Source organism: Armigeres subalbatus, chromosome 3, assembly GCF_024139115.2.
Source record: "Armigeres subalbatus isolate Guangzhou_Male chromosome 3, GZ_Asu_2, whole genome shotgun sequence".
Lineage (NCBI taxonomy): Eukaryota > Metazoa > Arthropoda > Insecta > Diptera > Culicidae > Armigeres > Armigeres subalbatus.
In genome coordinates this window covers 293,061,498-293,088,302 of record NC_085141.1, presented here as the reverse complement: position 1 = coordinate 293,088,302, position 26,805 = coordinate 293,061,498, and the positions used below count along the sequence as shown (strand labels likewise).

The window sequence follows — 26,805 nt, the reverse complement described above, 5'->3', positions numbered from 1 at the left end:
ACTTCCACTGAACCTTTAAACGAGTTCACCCTTTTGAGGAAATTTCTACCACTCCTGGATGAATCTGCAGAACTTGTTACCGTATGTAGGTAGCCAAAGGTAGAAGAAGTGTTAATTTTTAAAAATTCTGCCTCAATCGTATAAACAAATCGAGACGAGGAAGAGAGCTGGTGAGCGAAATTTGATTTCAGATCGCAACTTGTCAGTTAGGAAGCTAGAAAAATAAATTTGAAATTTATAAAGCAGCTAAAACGTTATTGCATCTATTTTCCATAGAAAATAGATGCAATAACGTTTTAGCTGCTTTATAAGACTGAAAAAGCCGATAATAGTCAAATAGAAAAATAAATCACATTTTGTTGGAAGTTAGCGATTTCCGATAACATCAAAAAAGTTCCACACTGTTTTGGTGTGCAGAGAAGAGCAATTGACAAGCTCGTCCTGAGGTCTATGAAAATTTTCTACAGTTCGCAGAGCGTCTTCGCCGTAGTTTGAGTGCATGAGCAGTAATCCCAGCGGTTCGTACCTTCCCGTTGAGGTAGTTTCCGCTCAAGTTTCTAAGACAAATTCGAATGTTCCGTGCTGTTTGTGGGACATAGGAAAAACTCGACGAGTTAACCTTGATAGCCGCCATTGTTCTATGGTGAGTGTAACGTGCGGTGACTTCGAAGTGGACACAATAACCCAATGCATCATCGTCACTTTCTGGGTACCTACGGTACCCTCCTAGGTCGTCCGCTCTATTTTTTAACCTCGGATTCGGCAGCATGTGTTCTGGTGTTAAGTAATCGATGCACATCTTACATATAATTTGAAAATATTAAAAATATGTACTTTAGTACAAAATCCTTACATAATTAGTAAAAATTTCATCGATTTTCAGAGCAATATTTAATTTTACTTTTACAATGAGCATAATTGTACATTTCGTAGTTGATTTCACTATCCCACCCAGGAAAATTCGTGCGTAGGACACGTCCTACTTGTCCTACCCAATCCCGGCGCCACTGATGTGTTCCATTTGTAGTCTTCAACCTCTAAAATCGACTGGTGACCGGCGTTAGTTGGTTGATTGGAAAAACGCTTTAACGGCATTGAAGTTATTTTTATGTTTGCATGATTGCATGTGCATAGAAGTACTAAGGTAGTACGATAATCTAAGATATCTGTATGTATTGTAAATAGTATTTTTCCAGGCCTCCCATGGGAAACGGTAGGTAGAGATATTGAAAAAATATTTTCAGCATATAAGTATAACATCATATATGGAGCCGCATGTTACATTTGTGTAATATCTCATCTTGTGACTAAAGTTTTAATGTAAATTTTATCGCATCCATAATGTTCCTTTCGATTTTTGAGTCAAAAGAAAAACTGACGCGTTCAGGGTGATTAACTTCATCGTTCCCTGAAAGAAAATCGAATATCTATTCTTCATTTTAGTACACAATTAACTCTCAAAATTGAAATAAATTTGTAACAATTATTTGAAGAAAACCATTTATTTCAGTATTCAAGCGTTTTAGAAGCATTTTTCAAGTTTTGCCTGAATCACAATCTTTTTCACATTTTTTTTTCTTTGGATTAAGGCTGGAAATAGATGATAATTCTATTTCCAGCCTTAATCCAGCTCTTTGCTCAATGTTGTATTTGCATCTTTTTCTTCCAACATTCTTACTAGATTGCCAGCCCATTGTCAGTCTGCCATATTTTATAGGATTCATAATATTTTCCTCCTGATACACTGTCTAATAGTTTCTGTGGTACACATCACATTTTGCTTGAAAACCACAAAAGCTTCTTATAATTTCCATGTTTCATGTCCGTAAATGACTACCGGATGATCTTAAGTTTAATATAGAGCGAATTTCATTCCTGTAAGTATGTTACGGAACCTAAGCTGCTGCTACACCCTCGACAGTCTCATATGTTATTCCATATCTACGGGAGTTATTCATGCTTTTATGGGCAGGAACCTTTTTACTTACGTCTTACAAGACCATTTTCGCAGCAGCAATACGAATTTCAACTTTACGGGAAACATCCTAAGTAGTAATTATTGCTTTATAATGTTCTTCTTAAGATAGCGATTTACTCTTCAAGTGTGCTATGGAATCAATATATGTACAACGATATTACTAGGGATCATTGTCCCACTTCACAAGCATTCTAAGGTAAACAATTTCCTTGGATTACTCATTCTATGTATTTCCATCCGTAAGAACCTACTTCGTATTGGTAGAATGAATGGTTATGTCTATTCTTACCGTTTCAATCTTCAGTACGAAGTACGACAAAAGAATACACCACTCCTCTACGATAGTTTCCAATGAGCTTGATTTCGTCTGCAAAACCCAGGAGCATATGCGTTAGCTCTGCTAAGACGATGTACATGGTTGCGTGTAGAGACAGAGGTAAGTTTTGTGTTGTTTGTGCTGGGGTAGTGCTTGAAGGGATGTGATTAAAGGTGTTGAAACAATGTTTACCTTCCAAATGCTTGGAGAGGCCTATTATGACGTTTCCTGTGAGGCATTTCCATTACGAATTAGGTTACCTTCTGCTTCTGTAATAGTTTCAGGACTAAGTTTGGCTTTCAAATTTAACGATTGATCGAATTTAACGTATAATACTCAGTGAGATGCCAGAAAAAAAGCGTTTGGCGCATACGCATGAGTTACGAGCTGTATCATATAATCAAAAAAGAAAATGTTATAACTCCTTTAAAATAAAGCTCACTTCAGTGGAGTGGTCATCTAGCGCAAATGTTGGAAGATAGAGTTGCAGATATTTGACTTAACAGATAACAGGATAGATGCCGGAAATAGAAGATAATACAAGCAACAGCATCAAAATTTAAGAAAATTTTTAATTCATGATTTTCTATTGAGTTGAAACTTTGCACAGTTTTTCAATTTCATCTAAATCGTCATTTTTCGATATCAAATCTTCATATTGAGTCACGACTAACTTTTCAAAAGGGTGTATGTGAAAATGGTTCAAAAATATTTAAAAAGCTGCACAGCAAAAACGGAATGTTCGATTGTTATGATTTTTTCAGCAAAGTTAGACAACTAAATGGTGATTCTTAAGAAAATGTGCACAGTAAAAAAAAATTTTTGCCTTTAAAAATATCATTTTGTCACAAAACTCAAATATCTCTAAACCCTATCTTTTTCGAACGTAATTTTTTAGGGAAAACGGTCCATTATATTAGCTATCTACCATAAAATTTGGTGATGGTAAACTAATAAACAAAAAGTTATAACATTTCAAACATTTCACAATTTTCACATATAGTAAACAAAAAAATTTTTTTTTCAAGGATCGCAGTTTGATGCTGATTTTATTGTTAAGGGCCTTGCGTGAGTTAAACAAGTTGTTTGTATGATATTCCATATTTATGTATTCATCGATATTATGTATATTATATGTATAAATATTATATGTATAAATAAATAAAAATGAATTAATATTATCCTAAGTATTAAATTAAATGTGGCAGTTACACAATGTTGTTATAGAAACTCTAAGAGTTTTGGGTTTGAATTTTGGTATGGGTTATGATATCATGAAAACAGTTTATTAATACTTATTTTTTATTTATTTAATTCAAATTTTTTAAAATATCGAACACTTTTGAATTATTATCAGCACAGTTTGAGTATAGTTTTGCTTTAATTTTATTTTCCGACAATGGAATGAAACAGTGAAATTTTTGGGTTCCTTGGATCGTTTTCGCGTTATTAAATTGCTCGCTGAGCTCTGAAGCCTTTATTTCGTACTCTTCAGTAGTAGTAAAACAAAATGATAATTTGGTTAAATATTTTTCTTTTCTACGATTTGCCCAATCAAAAGTTCTTTCGCAGTTTTAATTGGATGCTCACGTTCTTTGGCTAAACTTGCTCTTGTGGCCATGCGCTTTATTGTTCCTCCAATAGCATCACAAGGACCTTTGCCATGTGATGTAGCAAAAATGCCATTCTGCATCAATTCCGTACATTGATTTAAATTGACATAGGCTCGAAAAATTCTTACGATTTTGTACTGCGACGCTGCTTCATCAGACATGAAATATATCTTTTGACTTCTTTATGCTTATCAACGCGTAAAAGTTAATCATTTTCAATGAACAAGTTTACGGATACTGACTCGTGTCTTAAATCTTCGGAAATTATAATAAAACTTAAGTGTTCAATTTGCGTACTTCCATTAACATAAATAACGAATGGATGAATTGTAGCTTGTTGTACGTTCCAGTGATGGGACTGCACTTCATCTTGCAATACAACGCTGTAATTTTCAGAAGAATCACAAATGACTAAACATTCACCATTTTGTAATGTATTTTTCGTATTTTTTAAAAAGCTGGATTGTTCTGTTTTAATGAAATCGTGAGGGATTAAACTTTCTAATTTCAAGCAAAAATATGACACAAACTCATCAACAGGTTTTACAATAGTTTCTATGTCACACCTATCCGTGGTCACCCATTGCTCAAATGATAACTGATCAATATATTTTTCTTCAAACTCAGCGAATAAAGTATTTTCCAATGATGAAGAATCTGGACAATCCGAACAAGATCGTAGATAGCAATTTGATGTTGTATTTTCACACAAAAGACTACCAGTTAACATTTTAATATCCTTTGTTAAATTGATTCTTTTCAAACTATGTAAAATAAGATTAATATTCTCATGGGTTGTGCACACACACATTATGTGTTCCTGAATTGGAAAGAAGCTTACATTGCCTTGGCCGAAGGCTTGCAAATGAGGAAAAACCTATTTTAATATTATCGTGAATTTCCTTGAAGCGTGTGTACGCTTCTTTCAAAGTCGTCATCATTAATCGTTTTTGGATTGCTTGACGCTTTCCATCTTTTTTTACTGATACATAATCTTTTTGACCAGGCATAGCTCGACTTACTTCATCATCTTCAAAATATTGAACTACTATTTCTTTTGTCTCATCTGTTAATGCAGTACTAGACCTAGTATTTTTGGTTGAAAGACAGTTATTCTTCAATTGTTTTGCCTCTTTTACTGTATTTCTATTGGTTTTGAACTCATCAATGGCATCCTGAATAGACCACGAACTTGGCAGCATCGACAAAATCAATAATTTTTCTTTCCTTGTCGTGGCTGCATTCGAGAACCTTTCCTTCATATTTATAATTACCTCATCGTAGTCTGTATTTTCCACATCATCAGGTCCTAATTTGAAGAGGTTTCTTCGTACAGCTTCGTTTATTTCACGGTATTTTTTCTCCGGGTAATAAACGTAGTCCATCTTACTCCATTTAATCGGAGTCACTTTTATCCCAGCTATGCCCTCGTTAAAGCGTTCGATGTTGACCTTTTGGATACACTCATCTTCCGATTGATTTGTTGAAACAGATTTCGCTGATGGTACGGTGGCAAGGCTCTCAGCACTTAATACTTCTGGTAATTCCTCAGTTGTTGTCGATACATCTGGCAATTCCTCAGTTGCTGTCGTTTTCGAACTTCCTGCGCTATGCTCAACCGATGATATACAGATTGCTCTTTTGTCAACGTTTAGACGGCAGGACGTGCAAATGCGTAAATTTGTATTCAATGTGGACATTGGAGCATAACCAGTCGCTTTCAGTTTATCTATGGTGCTTTCGGTGAGATTTCGTAACTCTTTTGAACACTGTTGTCCATCAAACGGCCTACAACAGTTGAGAAAGCGGCTACTCATGTTGTTCGTCATATTTCAATAAACAAAATCACTTTTTTAGTTTTTACTGACTAGTTTGGTGTCATTTGCTTGACTGAAGAAAAAAATTACTATAAGATCTTTAACAACCTTAGTAGTAGTAATTTTTTGCTTTTTCGTGAGCATTGTCATGGTATGTACCTATCATGCATTTGTTGTTGTTGAAGATACCCGTTTCCTCCCGATCATAAAGTCTATTCTCTAAGAGGTATATTTTTTGCAGGTAAACTATAGACGTACACGTGTATATAAATCTTTGATTTTGCAGCTTTTGTCTTAAAAATAACATTTCTGATATGTTTCTATCAACGTTATTATCAACAGGTTTCAACACTATTAAAAGAATTTTTCGCCAGTCACGTGCAATGAAAATTATGACACTATCAATACTTTTGATCACAACACTGGATCGTGTCTAAGTTTCTTATAGATGCTATGAATAATTAAATCAAAATATCATGAAAACAACTTGTTTAAATCACGTCCCTTAACAATAAAATCTGCATCAAACTGCAATTCTCGAAATAACTTACACAGAAAAAATTTTTTTTACTAAATGTGAAAATTGTGAAATGTTTGAAATGTCATAACTTTTTTGTTTATTAGTTTACCATCACCAAATTTTTATGGTAGATAGCTAATATAATGGACCGTTTTCCCTAAAAAATACGTTCGAAAAAAGATAGGGTTTTGAGATATTTGAGTTTTTGTGACAAAAATGATATTTTTAAAGGCAAAACAATTTTTTTTACTGTGCACATTTTCTTAAGAATCACCATTTAGTTGTCTAACTTTGCTGAAAAAATCATAACAATCGAACATTCCGTTTTTGCTGTGCAGCTTTTTAAATATTTTTGAACCATTTTCACATACACCCTTTTGAAAAGTTAGTCGTGACTCAATATGAAGATTTGATATCGAAAAATGACGATTTAGATGAAATTGAAAAACTGTGCAGAGTTTCAAATATTTTCGAAATGGTCGCTCAGGATCGACTGACATGCCCCCGTGGAATGCCTCGTTGAAGAAACGCTTGAATTACATAAAAAAATATGTTTTAACTCCGTTTTAGATCCGTTTAAATGTTGGTTCTTCTTCTTCTTCTTATTGGCATTACATCCCCACACTGGGACAGAGTCGCCTCGCAGCTTAGTGTTCTATAAGCACTTCCACAGTTATTAACTGCGAGGTTTCTAAGCCAAGTTACCATTTTTGCATTCGTATATCATGAGGCTAACACGATGATACTTTTATGCTCAGGGAAGTCGAGACAATTTCCAATCCGAAAATTGCCTAGACCGGCACCGGGAATCGAACCCAGCCACCCTCAGCATGGTCTTGCTTTGTAGCCGCGCGTCTTACCGCACGGCTAAGGAGGGCCCCTAAAAATGTTGGTTACAAATGTGTTTATTTCCAATTTTGAACGTTAATTATTATGATTCATCCATTGCTGAGTTAGAAATTGATTTTTTATACCAAATATTGGAGAAAAAATAATAAAAATCACGATTTTTAAAAAATCGCGGACACCCCATGTCTCATTTTTAATTACCTGGCCTAGCTTTCTGCGAAAAAAGGTATATGAAACTTCGATAATAATACATTTTTTAACACCGTAATTTGTGACAGGAAGCAACTTTTCCTGATTTTTTTGGGCCGTGTAATACTACAATGGGGATCACATCTGCTTAAAAAAATCTGGCTTAACATTGTTGAAAAAACTTTTATTTGATTTAAATTAACGATGCGTAGCACGTAATTCAGTCACAGCGAATGCTTTTCCGGCATACTTCAATTCAATTCCCGGCATAAGCGATTCAATCTCTCAACATCGGTGGAAAATGCGACGTAAACATAAATATGCACGTTCGTGGTGATAATTCATGATAATTTTTATTTGGTTGAAAAGATATATTCATTCATCCAAATTCCTTCCAAAATTATAAATAACATGATAGCGCCAACGTATTGGACAATTTTCCTATTAACAATGAAGGATTATTATCAAATTCTTGGCCTTTTGGCATCACGGTGCGGCTAGAAGTTCTTAGGCCGAGTTGATTTTTTGTACGGTTTGAGGATACAATTTTATATGTATTATAATATGTTTATATAAGTTCTAATGATACAAACAAATAGAAAGGATTGAAGTGCGTGAGTTTAACATTATGGTGTGGTGATTAACAGCTTTAAACCGTAATTGTATCGAGAACTGTGACAATTTTCAAGTAGGTGTTTATTTGATGATACCGTTTTGTAAAAGTGGAAATAATCACCCTGGCTCAGTGGTGTGGCAACGAAGAGCGAAATTTTGAAATCTACAATTTTATTTTCTTTAATTGAATCAATTAGGAGCGCTTTTCAATTAGCGCGACTTTTTAAAAATTATCAATCATAAACCTACGGCTTCCAAACAGTATAAATAATTGGTTTTCTGTGCAGTGAGCCGGAAATCGGGTCCATTGGCCCAAGTAGTGATTTACCCTACTTGCATTTTGTTGACATGTCGAGTACCGGGCGTCTTCTAAGCACTTCTTTTATTTTTTTTTTCTTGTGATGAAATTAGCATACAAAGTTTAGTCACAAGATAAATCATTTCTCAAATGTACCATGCGTCTCCATATGCTGCTATGCTTATGCGCTGCTGAGCGTTCTTCTATATCTCTACCTACTCGCTTAGAACATATAACTTGTTTTGGTGAAATTTTGTTCTTGGGAGCCATTATCTTTCAAATATGGTAACAAGATTTCATCACAATATAAATAAAAAATGCTTAACACAGATTTCCTCAAAAGTAGGCAATAATAATGGATGTAGCAAAGTCTCCCAACCATAGACATCACAACGTTGATAAAAATTGAAAAGATTGCCTAATTTGTAGTAGACTTACTAAGTTTTATGTTTTTCGAAAACAATCAGACAAAAAAAAAACAATTTGCTGGTCACAATATGGAGACCTATCATGACCTGTGAAAGTTTTCAACTGCACAGTAAACAAGATTTTTTGTAGCTAATTCTGTTATAACCCTTTCAGGACGACTTTTTTCTGTACGCAAAATGTCCTAAACTGAAATGTATGTCCAAAACTATCCATGTGATCATTATTATTATTATTTAATCAGACTAAGGCCGAAGTGGCCTGTGCGGTATATAAGAGTCTTCTCCATTCGGCTCGGTCCATGGCTACACGTCGCCAACCACGCAGTCTACGGAGGGTCCGCAAGTCATCTTCCACCTGATCGATCCACCTTGCCCGCTGCGCACCTCGCCTTCTTGTGCCCGTCGGATCGTTGTCGAGAACCATTTTCACCGGGTTACTGTCCGACATTCTGGCTACGTGCCCGGCCCATCGCAGTCGTCCGATTTTCGCGGTGTGAACAATGGATGGTTCTCCCAACAGCTGATGCAATTCGTGGTTCATTCGCCTCCTCCACGTACCGTCCGCCATCTGCACCCCACCATAGATGGTACGCAGCACTTTCCTTTCGAAAACTCAAGTGCGCGTTGGTCCTCCACGAGCATCGTCCAGGTCTCGTGTCCGTAGAGGACTACCGGTCTAATTAGCGTTTTGTAGATTGTCAGTTTGGTACGGCGGCGAACTCTATTCGATCGGAGCGTCTTGCGGAGTCCAAAGTACGTACGATTTCCAGCCACTATGCGTCTCCGAATTTCTCTGCTGGTGTCATTTTCGGCTGTCACCAGTGAGCCCAAGTACACAAATTCTTCTACCACCTCGATTTCGTCACCACCGATGCAAACTCGCGGTGGGTGGCTCACATTGTCTTCTCTTGAACCTCTTCCTATCATGTACTTCGTCTTCGACGTGTTGATGACTAGTCCGATCCGCTTAGCTTCCCTCTTCAGTCTGATGTAGGCTTCCTCCATCTTCTCAAAGTTACGTGCCATAATATCTATGTCGTCGGCGAAACCAAATAGCTGGACGGACTTATTGAAAATTGTACCATTCGTGTTAATCCCTGCTCTTCGTATTACCCCTTCCAAAGCGATGTTGAATAGCAAACACGAAAGACCATCACCTTGCCGTAACCCTCTGCGGGTTTCGAAGGGACTCGAGAATGCCCCTGAAACTCGAACTACGCACATCACCCGATCCATCGTCGCTTTGATCAACCGTGTAAGTTTATCCGGAAAACCGTGTTCGTGCATTAGCTGCCATAGCTGGTCCCGATCGATTGTATCATATGCGGCTTTGAAGTCGATGAATAGATGATGTGTGGGCACGTTGTATTCGCGGCATTTCTGCAGTACTTGGCGAATGGCGAACACCTGGTCCGTGGTGGAGCGTTCGCCCATAAAACCCGCCTGGTACTGCCCCACGAACTCTCTTGCATTTGGTTCTAGTCGACGGCATAAAATTTTGGAGAGTACCTTGTAGGCGGCGTTCAGCAATGTGATTGCGCGGTAGTTACAATCCAGCTTAACGCCCTTTTGTAGATGGGACACGCGACACCTTCCATCCATTCCTGCGGCAAAACTTCCTCCTCCCAAATCTTGGTAATGACCCAGTGCAGCGCTCTAGCCAGTGACTCACCACCGTGTTTAAAAAGCTCTCCTGGTAGTTGGTCAACCCCAGGGTCTTTGTTGTTCTTCAGCCGGCCAATCTCCTCCTGGATTTCCTGGAGATCCGGAGCCGGTAGAATTATGTCCTGCGCGCGTGCTCCCAGGTCCATCACCATACCGCCATCTTCGTCTGCCACATCGCCATTCAGGTGTTCTTCGTAGTGCTGCCGCCACCTTTGGATCACCTCACGCTCGTTCGTAAGAAGGTTCCCGTTTATGTCCTTACACATATCAGGCTGTGGCACGTGGCCCTTACGTGAACGGTTTAACTTCTCATAGAACTTTCGTGTGTTATTAGCGCGGTACAGTTGCTCCGTTTCTTCACGGTCTCGATCTTCCTGCTGGCGCTTTTTCCTCCGGAAAATCGAGTTTTGTCTGTTCCGCGCCTGTTTATATCGTGCCTCTTTCGCCCTCGTGCGGTGTTGCAGCAATCTCGCCCATGCTGCATTCTTCTCTTCCACTAACTGCTCACATTCGCCGTCATACCAGTCGTTTCTCTGATCCGGGGGCACCGTGCCAAGTGCAGCGGTTGCGGTGCTACCAATGGCTGATCGAATATCTCTCCAGCCATCTTCAAGAGACTAGACTAGAGCCAAGCTGGTCTTCCGTTGGGAGTGTCACTTCCAGCTGCTGCGCGTATTCTTGGGCTAGTCTACCATCTTGTAGCCGCTCAATGTTAAGCCGCGGCGTCCGACTTCGACGCGTGTTGTACACCGTCGAGAGTTTTGAGCGCAGGCATACTGCAACGAGGTAGTGGTCGGATTCAATATTCGCACTGCGGTAAGTGCGGACGTTCGTGATGTCGGAGAAGAATTTACCGTCGATTAGAACGTGGTCGATTTGGTTTTCCGTTTCTTGGTTAGGTGATCTCCATGTGGCCTTGTGGATATTTTTGCGGGGAAAGAAGGTGCTTCGGACTACCATTCCGCGGGAGGCTGCGAAGTTTATGCATCGTTGGCCGTTGTCATTCGATACGGTGTGCAGACTATCCGGTCCGATGACCGGTCTATACATTTCCTCCCTTCCTACCTGTGCGTTCATGTCACCGATGACGATTTTAACGTCCCGCAGTGGGCATCCATCGTATATCTGCTCCAGCTGTGCGTAGAACGCTTCTTTCTCGTCGTCGGGTCTCCCTTCGTGTGGGCAGTGCACGTTGATGATGCTATAGTTGAAGAAACGGCCTTTAATCCTCAGCTTGCACATCCTTGCGTTGATTGGCTGCCACCCAATCACGCGTTGGCGCATCTTACCCAGCACTATGAAGCCGGTTCCCAGCTCGTTGGTGGTGCCACAGTTTTGGTAGAAGGTAGCCGCTCGATGCCCGCTTTTCCACACTTTCTGTCCTGTCCAGCAAATCTCCTGCAGCGCCACGACGTCGAAGTTGTGGGGATGTAATTCATCGTAGATCATCCTGTCGCAACCTGCGAAACCTAGCGACTTGCAATTCCATGTTCCAAGCTTCCAATCGTGATCCTGTATTCGTCGCCTAGGTCTTTTCCGATTATATCGAGTCGCATTATCTCTTATATTGTTCGTAATGATTGGTTTTCTAGGCGGCTTATTGGGCCAGCGCAAACCTCCTGTCTCGTCGAAGGGCCGTCGTGTCAGGGCTGTTTAGCGTCCCACCTAACACCAGGACTTGGGCTTTGTGCGCTTTGAGCGGCACACACGGTCGCTTTGGTGGGGCCTACTTGCGGATACATGCAGCTTTTTATAGAGGTTTAACAGGGCCCACTGTCAAACCCCACCACATCCTAGGCAAGCCCCACAACTCGCAGATGGCCTGGGGAGGGATCGTCAAGCCCTTGGACATAGTCCCTGCTGCCCGTGTGATCATGATACATAAATTAATCGCGTTTTGAATAACGAACTATTTCAGGTTCTCCAAAACGTCTTGGAGTTCAGAACATGTGATCTACCAGATCAACCAAGTCCTGAACGATGTATCCGTGCATTGTGAAACAGCCGATAGCCGATAGGATTTCGCTCATTTATTTCACAAACTTCAGTGGATCCTCCTTAAGTCGATGTTCGTGGAAGCATATGGTTCTATATTAATAATATTTCCTCGGTTACTCTGCCTTCCTTAGTTGTGCGATACTTTAAACATCCTATATTCTAGAAAATTCAATTTACGTGCACAAAGTCTTGGTTGATCGGGTAGAAACCGTCGACTGAGCTCGAGAGCATTTTGGAGTACATTGAACATCTCGTATATAAGAAAATTGGGTTTACATGATGCGCACATGCTGATTGAACCGGATTGGGTATATACCGATTATAAGGATATTGCCAAATACTTGGTTAATTCCAGCAGGACCATTGAGTCGATTTATTTCACAAGCTTCAGTGGATCCTCTTTGAGTCGATGTTCTAAGACTCAATATCAACTCTTGGAAGCGTATAATTCTATATTAAACATATTTTAGTAGATATCGTAGGTGGATTACGTGGGCTGCATTCGAGAAGTTTTTGGAGTACCTTGAACATCTCGTATTCAAGAAAGTTCAGTTTACATGGTGCGCATATGCTTTTTGAACCGGATTGGGTATATGACAATTATGAGGATATTGCCAAAGACTTGGTTGATCGGGTAGATACCGTGGGCTGAATTCGAAAACGTTTTGGAGTATTTTGTACATCTCGTATTTAAGAAAAAATCTGTTTACATGATAGGAGATGCCACCAGATCTGTCGACGTCAACAGATTGTGGGAACATATCCACGAAGCTGTGACTACAACAGCGCAGAAAGTGTTGGACACTGCACAGCGACGCCAACGAAATGGTTGGTTTGATGAGAAGTTCCAGCGAGTGACGGACGAGACAGATGTTGCTAGGAGTCGAATGCTAGTGGCTCGTACCTGTTCCAACAGAGAGCGGTACAGTGTAGCAAGGGCAGAAGAGAAACGAATCCACCGTAGGAAAAAAAAAAAGCAACATGAAGAGAGTGTGATAGCTGAAGCGCAGGAGTTCATGGATAGAAACGATATGCGGAGGTTTTACGTAACTGTCAATGGTGCGTGGCATAAGACTGCGCCAGTGCCCGCCATGTGAAATGACCGAGATCTGGCATGCAGAGAAACGGCACTATCATCACAGGTCGCATATGCTCCTGCTCGACCTCATTGGAATCGATCGCTGAGCAGTGGTGGATGCTTTTGTCCCACTGAAGAGGGAGACGGCGAGGACAGGCTTAACCATTAACTCTACCAAGACAAAGTACATGGTGGCAGGTAGAGATAGAGTAAGACCTTGTGGTGTTGGTGCATAGCTTGATGGGAATGTATTTGAAGTTGTTGAAGAATTTGTTATCTTGGAACGCTTGTGACATGTGACAATGACGTTTCCCGTGAAGTGAAAAGGCGTATTGCTGCTGCGAATAGGGCCTTTTACGGATTACGTAACCAGCTTAGGTCCCGCAACATGCAGACGGAAACGAAATTTGCTCTATACAAAACTCTAATTCTACCAGTGGCCCTTTATGGACATGAAGCATGGGCATTGAAAGAGGTGACCAGAAAGCTTTACTGCAATTAAAATGAAACTTCAAAGCTAGGAATCACAAAGGGTAATTACCAATTGGTTGGCAGCCACAAAGTGTAACCAGACAAAAAGATTTATTATTCCAAATACAATTGTCACTAAAAAGCAGCTGCATCGACTCTAGTCCTCATCTGAGTTCATCAACGGAACGCATATCAAACAGCCTTATGGGAACCCCTAAGCCATCCGTCACAGTCGAGCTGCTGCGTTCACCTGATGTTGATTCCTGTTATACAAGTCGTTCCGTTCCTGTGCTCGGATTTGGTGATGGGGTTTCCCACCTTGCTGTCCTAGGCAAGTACTGTAATCCTAGGACATTAACGAGCACTGATATTCGTCCCGTTTGCAGTTATTCCTCGTCTAACAGTAGCAGCACTACGGAACTTCAATCCGAGCCTCTGAACACTCCTGTTCGCGTCAATGCATCGTTGGCAACAAATGTTCGAGTGATACCTTGCAATGTACCCCCTGATAGCCTCGGCTATGGAGGGCAGCATTGAAATGTCAGCCATTCCCAGCAGTCTATCGAAACCCCTCTGATTGGTTCCAATGGTCTCCTGGTCTACTACCAGAATGTGCGTGGATTACGAACCAAAATTGATGACATCTTCACGGCTGCTATGGTTTCGGAATACGATGTTTTGGTTCTCATTGAAACTTGGCTCGATGACCGAATACATTCCGCACAACTATTTGGTAATCAATTCAATGTATTTCGGAATGATCGCAATCCTTTAAATAGTACGAAGACACGTGGAGGTGGCATTTTAATTGCAGTATCGAAGCGGCTAGATTGTTGCTTGGACACCGCTGTTATTAGCACATCAGTTGAGCAACTTTGGGTGCGGATTACAGTATCCAATCGTAGGATTAGTATCGGTGCAATGTATCTTCCTCCAGATCGTAAACATGACACGGTATGCATCGAAAATCACATCAATTCGATCGGTGCAGTATTTTCCCGATTGAACAATAACGACTTGGCCCTCCTGTATGGTGACTATAATCAAGCTGGACTGGTTTGGAATGTCGCTAATAACGAGCTTCCATCGATTGACTATTTGCGATCCCATATGCCGATACAATGTTGTACTCTGTTCGACGGCTTCGATCTACATCGTCTGGCGCAAATCAATGCGGTGTTGAACCGCAATTCCCGACTACTCGACTTAGTTTTGGTGAACGATGTTGCACTTCCTAACTGCAGAGTATCCGAAGCTCCTGAGCCTTTAATAGGACTTGATGCTGATCACCCAGCTTTGGAAACACTGGTTGATATTTCCATCCCTATTCAGTTCGAAAACATAGAAGATCCTGTGGCGTTTGATTTTAATAGGGTGGATCCCGTTTCTATGAAGCACGCACTTACGCAGATCGACTGGCGACTTGTTGATACGTTTGAAAGCATTGACGATGCGCTTGAATTCTTCACCCTTACTCTAAGTCAAATTATCTCGGACTGCGTTCCTCTTCGTCGACCTGCCCCTAAGCCTGCATGGGGCAATGCGCGGCTTCGCTATTTAAAACGTTTAAGAGCTAAATCACTTCGGAAATACAACCAATCCAGGAATGTTTTCACCAAGCGATCCTTCGTTCTAGCAAGCAATAATTATCGTATCTACAACCGTTACCTATACAAACGTTACACCAGGCGTATGCAGCAAAAACTCCGTCGTCATCCTAAGTCATTCTGGTCATTCGTGAAGTCAAAAAAGAATGAGGGAGGCCTTCCTGCTGAAATTTATCTGGGAAACAGACGCGCTCGATCTGTCGTTGACAAATGTAACCTTTTGGCGGATCGCTTCCAGCAAGTTTTCAACGACACTAGTGCCTCAATTTCTCAAGTGGAGGCGGCACTCATTGATACACCCAACGATGTAGTCAATTTCAACAGCTTCGTTGTAAGCCTGGATATGGTTGAATTGGCTATCAATAAGCTAAAATATTCCAACACTGGAGGCCCTGATGGTATCCCACCGTGTATTCTGAAGAAATGTTCTGCCGAGTTAATCTTGCCGCTGTCTAAGCTCTTCAACCTCTCCCTGCGTCAAAGTACATTTCCTGAGCGCTGGAAATTTTCTTTCATGTTCCTGTGTTCAAAAAAAAGGCGACAAGCAAGACGCGGAAAACTACAGAGGGATCACATCTCTGTGTGCTTGCGCAAAATTTTTCTAAATTATTGTGAATGACGCACTGTTTGCTGCCTGTAAATCGTATATATCACCTGATCAGCATGGATTCCACCCTAAAAGGTCGATCTCAACTAATCTCGTTCCATTTGTATCGTTGTGCCTGCGTAATATGGAGCTAGGAGTCCAAGTGGATGCAGTTTATACAGATATGAAAGCTGCTTTCGATCGAGTTGATCACGATATATTGCTTGCGAAACTGATAAAGCTAGGCGTCTCTCCAGATTTAGTACATTGGTTCGGCTCGTATCTGAAAAACCGCAAACTTTGTGTAAACATTGGATCGACACAATCCGAACATTTCACATGCTGTTCGGGAGTACCACAGGGTAGCAATTTAGGGCCGTTGTTGTTCTCAATTTTCTTGAACGACGTTGGATTCGTCCTTCCTTCTGGATGCAGGGTATTCTATGCCGACGATGTCAAGATATTTGCTGTTATCCGACACCATGCCGATTGCCTGCAGCTACAGCAGTTCATCAATGATTTCAGCGAATGGTGCAGTAGAAACTTCCTTACGCTGAGTTTCCAAAAATGCAACTTGATTAGTTACCACCGAAAGCAAAACCCAATTTATTTCGAATACACAATTAACGATTTAACACTGCAGCGTGTTGATACAGCACGGGATCTTGGTATTATGCTAGATTCAGCTCTTACATTTAAAACGCATTATTCGGATGTTGCTACTAGAGCTAATAAACAATTGGGATTCATCTTCAAGATCGCCGATGAATTTCGGGACCCTTTTTGCCGGAAGGCATTGTATTGCTCACTAGTTCGATCGATTATCGAATTTGGATCAGTTATTTGGTGCCCGTATCAGAGAGTTTGGATATCTAGACTGGAAGCCGTGCAAAAGAAATTTGTTCGCTACGCCCTACGTCATCTTCCTTGGAACGACGCTGTTAACCTACCGCCCTATGAACACCGATGTCAGCTACTAGGATTAGACACTCTGGAGCGTAGAAGATCGATAGCTCAAGCTGTTTTTGTCGCGAAAATACTTGTAGGTGAAATCGATTCTCCTGAAATGCTTGCTGCTCTTCAAATGTATGCACCAGAACGACCACTACGAACCAGAAACATCCTTTACCTTCCACCACGTGTTGCAAATTATGGACTGCACGATCCTGTTCGGTACATGTCATTACGCTTCAATGAGTACTACAGTGCCTTCGACTTCAACTCCACGCCCAACGCCTTCCGACTACGGCTGGTGCGTATGTTACGCAACGGAATCAGTACTGGACGATGAATCTAAAGATGCATTTATTTTAACACTAAGACCATTTTTATTTTTATATTGTATTTGTAGTTTTAATCTGTTATGTATATGTCGAACCAGCTTTTGTAATGTTTGTTAAAAGATATGGGGTTTTTATGCCTCTTTCAGTACAGCACATCGCTATCTCAAATAGGCTTTTCCCCATCCCTATTTCATTAAGACATTTTTTGTCAGATGAAATCAAATCAAATAAAATAAATAAAAAATAAATAAAAAGCTCTTAGAGCTGAACAAGCGAGCTCTTTGTACAAATACTGGTCTAGTAACTGGGCACTGTCTGTGCAGATATCATTTGAAAAACATTGGACAAGTTCAGAATGATATCTGCCGCAGTTGTAATACAGTAATATTCCGATTTTATCACCCCCTGGTGAATTTTGGGGTGATAAAATAGGAAATGTGACAAAATCGGAAAAAATATTTTCTATTTTTTTGGTCTACGAATCCAGGGAAAGTGATTGGTTTTATAAACCACATCATTCCGGGTTGGTAACGTGCCGTGGCATATGATTAACCATATATTAAGTTGGGGTGAGTAATAAAATTTCGGAAATAAGAATAGCAAAAATAATATTCAATAGAATCGGATTGAGACCGGTGACTTCTTGAAAGGCTATATACGGCGGAATAAGATCGTTCGGGGAATCAGGAGGAACAAGACGCCTAAGACCGACGATTATGGGGCTTGATAATATGTCAGGTATTTGTGTAACGACGCTGTAGTCCAACAGATAGATAGAGGTAATCTTCACATGGCACAATATATGTTTACCTTCGTTCCGGGCATGAATAACCCAGGTAAATAAAGTATGGGTTAAAAATAATAATCACCAACAGTAAATCACTTTACACATCGGTGTACCCCATACCATTAATTTACAACTATATAGCATCATGCAACTTGCATGTAGAATTACTTGTAGACTAGATTGTTCAAATAACCCATTAAATCCACCGACTGGGGCTCACAATGTAGCCAGATAAATCTCCGGCGAAGTCCCTATCTGATGCTAAATGATTTATAATGCCGCGACGCGACGCGACGCATCGCATCATGTGCAACGTGCAAACACTCACCTATATTTTGCCGTCGAGATATGATTGTTGCAGTACTTTTGCTGTTGATTTTGCTTCAACGATATCACACGCTTATCGGTATCATCTAACGTCACCCCGGACGTCGTGGCATCGTCGTCATCTGTAATGGAAAATTCAACAGGGAGGGAGAAAATGTTAGCAGCGGTAAACATAAACAAATTATCTGTGTGCTGATATATGAGCGTTAGGGTGCGTCAACATGGATGATTTTATTCAGAATCAATTTCAAAATTGATTTTTCAATTGTTTCAATAACTAAAGAATTTCAATTGGTTTTTGAATAATATAACAATGTGTGCTGTATTCAATTTGGTAAACATATGGTAACCAAAATTTAAAGAATCGTTTGTGGTGCGATACTAATTACATTAAAATGGGGAATCAACCCCCCCTCTTTTAATACTAACAAACATCATTATAACTTTTTAATGCAATGGCTGATTGTGATTAAATTCAATAGGGATCAACTAGACTTATAAGGTTTAAATCGTTTAGGAATTACTGTATGAAAAGTTGCCTAATTTACATCTCATCTGTAGAAAAATTCATACATACAGTTAGGCTTCGCTATTGGACTTTTGGGTATACACCGTTAGGCATTATATACGTTAGGCATAAGTACTCCAAAGAACATCCCATTATATGAAGAAGGCAAAATTATGCATAACGTCCATTATACTTAACGCCACGGACCCACTGAAACGATAACCTTCCGGTACATCCTTGATTCAAATCTACCATTAGACAACAATAATCTACTTAATGTGCATATCGTATCAAAAGAAAAAAGTTTTTTTTTTTTAAATAATGTGTTTATTATACAGGTATAGTCTATTTCCGTAAACCAAATCACTTAGGATTTACCGTTAATCTGTTTTAAAAAAGAATCTTGAAGACAAGAGCCAGCAGAATATTCGCTGTACGGATAATTTTCAGACACCCTGTAGATCGAGAATCCCAATTCAGAAATGTCGATCATTAAGTTGTACAAATTATTCGGATTCCCAAATGTATTTTAAATATTGAAGTCGAATTTGCATACACACCATGACCCAGTGTAATAACTATGTATATTTATAGAATTCGGCCGTTCTCGTACAACAGTGTTCTGTTTTGCTTCAGAATGCTACTGGCCAGTATAATGGGTTTTTCCGTGACTATTGCTATAGATAGTTACATTGGTTAACCTGCTCGACCAAGATCCGTATCACGCAGTATTTGTTCATTTGGTTCTGATTCGGGCTGTGCACTTGCGGTGTTGGTGGTGGTGCTGGTAACAAATCTAACCGGAAATGGGAAACTTCATTCAAAATAGGGATTGGGATCGAACTTCCGACACGAAAGAAACTGAAAAGACGTTCGGCATGCTTGAGTTCTAGCCGGCGACTAGATCACGAAACTGCGCCGCATGATGTTGTTTGCTAGAAAGAATTTTCCGCTAATGCCCATTAAGCAAATGTGGTGCATATACTAGCAGTCATCATCATCAGCAGCGGAGTCCTTAACCATTGCATTGGTAAGTAGGAATCCGATTCATTCAATCGAATATGTTTTGATGCCCGTCAATACGATGTCCATGAGTTTAATATTCAAGACTGCTGAGGGGCCACTTAGTTTCAATTTTTAATTCGAATAGTAATCGATTGGAATATGTAACAAGCAGGATTATGGTGCCCCTAATGATTCCATCAATGGTTGAAAATTGTTTCCTTATATAAATCTAATGACGCGTTTAACTCATGTGATAATAAAATGATTGATATTGGGAACATTTATGTGATCCTTAAATTTATTACGAAGCACAGTTTTTCTTGAAAATAATTTCTTAACCATACCGTCTATCCACGCGACCATTGATTTATCGGTCTGTTTTGGACATGGAACTTGGTCTGCTTCTATCATGGGCGTAGCCAGGTTTGCGAGCAGGGAGAGGCCAACTTTTTAGGATCTCCCAAATCGTAGAGAACTACGAAAATGCGGCTTTGAAATAATCGGACGCATAGTCGAAGCACTCACAATCCAGTTCCCAAAACCAACGCTTCCACATGTGTGTAGTACATTCTTTCCGTCAGACAATTTAAATACTCGCACTAACTCTAATGTGAATGTGTATTACACACATGTGGATTGTGGAAGCGTTGGTTTAGGAGAATGAATTGTGAGTGCTGACTATGCGTTCGATTTGGGAAGCTCGGACTCATTCAGTAGTCGCTAAGATCATCCAAACTATCCTTGAATCAAGCTTCGGCACCGTATCCATAAAATATTTCTGTAGATCAAGGTGATTTTGGGATATCCAGGGTTATCATAAACGTCCGTGAGTTCAGAGCTTGCTATTTACCGTCACGACACTAGCGTTTTTCGTTACTATAAGCTTGGGTAGGTCTACGAAAAGGGGCCCTCCTTAGCCGTGCGGTAAGACGCGCGGCTACAAAGCAAGACCATGCTGAGGGTGGCTGGGTTCGATTCCCGGTGCCGGTCAAGGCAATTTTCGGATTGGAAATTGTCTCGACTTCCCTGGGCATAAATGTATCATCGTGCTAGCCTCATGATATACGAATGCAAAAATGGTAACCTGGCTTAGAAACCTCGCAGTTAATAACTGTGAAAGTGCTTAATGAACACTAATCTGCGAGGCGGCTCTGTCCCAGTGTGGGGATATAATGCCAATAAGAAGAAGGAAGAAGGTCTACGAAATGGTGAGTTGACATCCGGGAAGGAGCACCTAACATAGCTCTGGTCCTCACAAGTTCCAATACTCACGCTTCCACGGGTCTTCCGATGACAATTGACCACGGGTCTTCCGATGACAATTGACACTACCGCTGGTAGTGTAGTCTGGGCACTGTTGTCCTTTTGACATCAGCTAGAGTGAGAGGGTGCGTCCTGTGGGGTCTGCCTAGGATGTGGTGGGGTTCGACAGTGGGCTCTGTTGAACTTCTATAAAAAGCTGCATGTGTCCCCAAGCAGGCCCTATCAAAGCGACCGTGTGCCGCTCAAAGCGCACTAGCCTAGTCCTGGTGTTGGGTGGGACTTTAAACAAATTTGACCCGACTCATCTAGCGTCTGTTCACCAAGGAGGTGCGGCTACAACAGAGTTTGTTCTGGCATTCAGCGGCTGAGTATGAAATGCTATTCCCCGGAAGCTATACCTACGATGGCAGCCCCATCCCGGTGGATAGGGAACCTTGGGCCAACAACCTACTGTTCCCGAAACATCAATTTGTTCGAGAATCCAATAATGAAAGAATACGAACTGATTTTACGGTGACGACTCTTAGCGCGAAAGAACGGACACGAATAGGAACATGGAACGTTTTAACCCTAGCCCAGCAGGGTAAATCGGCACAACTTGCCAATGTGGCACGCCGATTGAGATCCTGGGACTGAGTGAAGTCCGTTGGCCAAACTTTGGAGAACACAGAACGCCGTCGGGACAAGTTCTGCTATACTCTGGTTTACGAGGTGAACACTCTCCCCGGCATCGCGGAGTTGGCTTTCTACTAAGCGCTCAGGCACACTCTGCGCTTATGAAGTGGGAGCCTATAAGTGAAAGGATAATCGTTGCCGGATTTAGAACACGGGTCCGAAACCTTACTATAATCCAATGTTATGCGCCAACCGATGCTGCCGATCTGCAAGACAAAGAGAACTTCTACAGTCAACTCAATGCCGTCGTAGATAGAATTCCGAAGGGTGATATCAAGATCTGTTTGGACGACTTCAATGCAAAGATCGGATCCGACAACTCGAACCATGAACGCATTATGGGACGTCATGGTCTCGGAGAAATGAGCGAAAACGGAGAACTGTTCGCAGAATTTTGTGGTAATAACGACATGGTGATCGGGGGATCGCTCTTCCCTCATTGACCGTTTCTCAAGGTCACGTGGGTTTCTCGCGACGGCTTCACAGAAAATCAAATAGACCACATCTGCATCAGCCGAAAATGGAAACGGAGCCTTCTTGATATACGGAATAGACGTAGTGCCGATATCGCGTCTGATCATCACCTCCTCATCGGCGAAACACGCCGGCGCATTGGAGAGAGTTGGACGACGGTTCAACACACGCAGACTAGAAGATACCACGGTGAAACGGTCCTTCGTTGAAGTACTTGAGACGCATGCTGCAAATATTCCGGAAGGTGGCAGCGTGGAAGACCAATGGACAGCCATCAAGAATGCCCTCGTCGCCACCGGCGAGAACAATCTGGGCGAACTGCGCACCCAGAGAAAACAATGGATCACCGATGAGACCTGGAGGAAGATATAGGAGCGATGAGAAGCCAAAGCCGCGATAGAGCGATCAAAAACCAGAGGAGCCAAAGTCTTAGCCCGTCAACGATACTCGGCTCTTGAGAAGGAAGTAAAACGTTCATGTCGATGGGACAAGCGAGCGTGGGCAGACTCTCTGGCCGACGAAGGAGAGAGAGCCGCAGCAACCGGGGACATGCGCCTCCTCTACGATATTTCACGACGCTTAAGCGGGGCGAAGATGAATGTAACGATGCCTGTGAAAAACGCGAATGATCACTGATCAGTTATTGACCGACCCAACTGACTAGCTGAAACGCTGGTTCGAGCACTTTGAACAACTTTTTCAAGTGCCGGCCAGGCCACCACCACCTCGGCATGATCTGCCTAGGATCCGACGTATAACACGCGTCAATACCGAAGCTCCATCACTGCTAGAAATTCAAACAGCAATCCAAAGCATGAAATCAAATAAAGCCCCAGGGGTCGATCGCATATCAGCCGAGATGCTCAAAGCTGACCCCATGACATCCGCTCAACTACTGCATCGTTTATTTCGTAATATCTGGGACACCGCAACTTTCCCGGTCGACTGGATGCAAGGTATCTTAGTGAAGGTACCCAAAAAGGGTGACCTGACTGTATGCGATAACTGGCGAGGCATTATGTTGCTGTGTACCGTTCTCAAAGTTCTATGCAAAGTAATCCTAGCCCGGATTCAGGAGAAGATCGATGCGACTCTCCGGCGGCAGCAGGCCGGATTCCGCACCGAAAGATCCTGTGTGGACCATATTGTCACGCTCCGTATCATTCTGGAGCAGGTCAACGAATTTCAAGAGTCCCTTTACTTGGTATTCATTGACTACGAAAAAGCTTTCGACCGTCTCAATCACGAGAATATGTGGGGCGCCCTGAGACGCAAGGGGGTTCCTGAGAAAATCATCGGCCTCATCGAAGCACAGTACGAGGCCTTTTCGTGTAGAGTGCTGCACAATGGGTTCCTGTCCGACCCTATCCGGGTCGTAGCTGGCGTGAGGCAAGGATGTATTCTATCACCGTTACTGTTCCTCATCGTAATCGACGATATTCTGGTAGATGCCATTGACCGTGAACCAAACCGCGGGCTGTTATGGCAACCTATAACCATGGAGCACCCAAACGACTTCGAATTGGCTGATGACGTTGCACTCCTCGCGCAACGGCGCTCTGATATGCAGAGTAAGCTCAACGATCTTGCCGAGCGCTCCTCTTCGGCAGTTTTAGTCATCAACGTCAACAGTACCAAATCGTTGGATGTAAACATAGTGACTCCTTCCAGTTTCACAGTAGCCGGGCAACCAGTGGAGAATGTTGAAAGCTTCCAATATCTTGGTAACCAAATGGCGTCAGACTGCGGCACCAAGATCGATATAAGCGCACGGATCAAGAAAGCAAGGGCTGCCTTTGCGAGTTTATTAAATATCTGGAAAAACAGGCAGATAAGTGAACGCACCAACGAATTTTCAACTCTAACGTGAAATCTGTGCTATTATACGCTAGCGAAACATGGTGTGTATCAGCGGAGAATACTCAACGGCTGCAGGTGCTCATCAACAGATGCCTGCGGTATATAATTCGGGCCTAATGGCCTCACAACTAGATCTCAAACAACGAGCTCCATCGTCGTTGTCACCAGAGGCCGATAGCAAAAGAAATTCGGGATCGGAAGTGGGGCTGGGTCGGCCACACTCTACGTAGGGGCGGCAACAAAATCTGTAAACAAGCATTAGACTGGAACCCAGCGGGACAATGCAGCAGAGGCAGACCCAGAGGCTCATGGCGGCGAAGCCTCAATAAAGAAATAAAAGAAGTCGATCGAAATCTAATTTGGCAACAGGTTAAAGCGATAGCTGGACAACGCTCAGGATAGAGATCTTTCAAGTCGGCCCTTTGCACCACCGGAGGTGTACAGGATCCATAAGTAAAAGTAAGTAATAAGCTTGGATACGTATTCAATTATGTTCATAACATATTCCAGAAGACCAGGAGATATGCCAAGATAGTTTTGGAATATCCTGGGTCATCCAAACCGTCCTTGAGTTCAGAAGTTGTGATCTCCAGGCACAACATTAGCTTTTTTTGTGATTCCAAGCTTGGATACGTATTCAACCATGTCCATAACATATTGCTGAAGGTACATGGTAAGATGGTTTTGGGATATCCTGGGTTTTCCAAACCATCCTTAAGTCCAGAACTTGCGATCTACTGCCACGACACTACCTTTTATTCGTCATTCCATGCTTGAGTATGTATTCAATTTTGTTCTTAGCATATTTGTGAAGATCAAGAGACATTGTAAGTTGGTTTTTGGGATATTCGGGGTCATCCAAACCGTCCTTGAGTGCAGAATTTGTGATCTACAGCCACGGCACTAGCTTTTTTTTATCGCTCCAAGCTTGGGCATGTATTCAACCGTATTCCTGAAGATCAAGGGCATGGTAAGATGGTTTGGAGATATCCTGGGTTATCCGAACCGTCCTTGAGTTCAGAGCGTGCCATCTATAGTCACGACACTAACTTTTTTCGTCACTAGAAGCTTGGACCATGTCCATAACATATTCCAGAAGACCAGATCAGAAGACCAGAATACATCCCAAGATGGTTTTGGGATATCCAATTTTGTGCCTAATGTGATGCCTGTAGAACATAAGATACCCCAAAACTATCTTACGATGTCTGTTGACCTCCCAGGAGAGATAATGGATACAATCGAATGCACATTGAAGCTTTGAGTACTAAAAAAAGATTTTCCTGCAGCTGTAGATCTCAAGTCCTGAACTCAAGGAAAGTGTGGATTACCCAGAATATCCTAAAACTATCTTACGTTATCTGTTGACCTCTAAGGAGGTGTAATGGATATAATTGAAGCTTTGAGTACAGAAAAACGATTTTCTCAGCTGTAGATTTAAAGTTCCGAACTCAAGGACAGTTTGAATGACGCAGAATATCCTAAAACGATCTTACGATATGTGTTCACCTCTCAGGAGATGTAATAAATATAATTCAATGCATATCGAAGCTTGGAGTACCGAAAAAAGCTTCTAAGCAGATGTAGATCTCAAGTCCTGAACTCAAGAATAGTTTGGATAACCCAGACTATTCCTGAAATACCTTGTGGTGTTTTTCTTTCCTTCTATAAGATGTAATAAACACTGTTGTATCCCTCAATAAACATTTAGTACCTAACGGAAAAAAGTGTTTTACAGCTGTAGTTTGGATGGCCTAGGACGTCCAAGAAAGATTAATTGTACATATATCATGTTAACTCTACGGATACGTTTGAATAAAAATCTTATTTCGAAACAGTACAACCCGCTGCCAATATATCTAATTTTTTTGTTGTTTAACAACTTCACTGAGTTTATGACGTTCTAGGTTGTCGTAAAGCCTTGATCGACCATGTCTGATATTTTTCCCTGATAGGGGAGTTAATTTCAAGAAATTTTGCTGAACATAGGTTCGCTTTTATCCATCGTGCGATTTTATATATTCATTTTTCTGTTGGGGTCATACATGTGCCCAATTCAATCTTTCCGTTCATTTGACAAGCTCGGTGGTCTAGTGGCTACCGCTTCTGCCTTATAAGCAGGAGGTCGTGGGTTCAATTCCAGGCTCATCCCTTTACTACTTTGTATTTCTATCTTAGTTTTTTCTGTGTTTCACGTTCTACCAAAACGATTCCTAATGTTATAACCTTTCACAATAGCATTTCCAAAACCCTCCGTGGCACCTATAAGAGGACGTACAGTTCTTAAGTAGGTGTTCTACTTATCCCCTTCCTCATCATTCGCATTTCACAAGGACGTGGCCAGGACATATCTCGAATATTGGAGAGTGCATTGTTTCCATCTAAGGGTCCGTATACTTGTTTCGTAAGCACTTATCAGGATGAGGGTCTGCAATTTCTTATTTTCTTTGGTCAAGCCATAAGGCGACTGCCATGTTGTCGATCAACAGGGGTGGTAATCCATTTTCGACAAAACTTGAACAGCTTTATTAAGACGAGCACTGTCGTATCACGCACACTTTTAATTATCCGAAAAAAACCTAATAATTCCTTTGC

General features: G+C 41.4%; 1 protein-coding gene across 18 annotated transcripts in view; it reads right to left on the bottom strand.

Annotated features, from left to right (window-relative positions):
• LOC134224841 (probable phospholipid-transporting ATPase IA) overlaps positions 1 to 26,805 on the bottom strand; it is a 370,136-nt gene that overhangs the window by 105,365 nt on the left and 237,966 nt on the right. For all 18 annotated transcript variants that reach the window (XR_009983082.1, XM_062704456.1, XM_062704457.1 and 15 more), the window contains one exon: positions 18,427 to 18,547. Coding sequence is in view for 17 of the 18 variants with exons in the window: in XM_062704456.1 (XP_062560440.1) it covers positions 18,427 to 18,547 (121 nt within the window). In the remaining variant the exon portion in view is untranslated. The remainder of the gene's footprint in view (positions 1 to 18,426; positions 18,548 to 26,805) is intronic.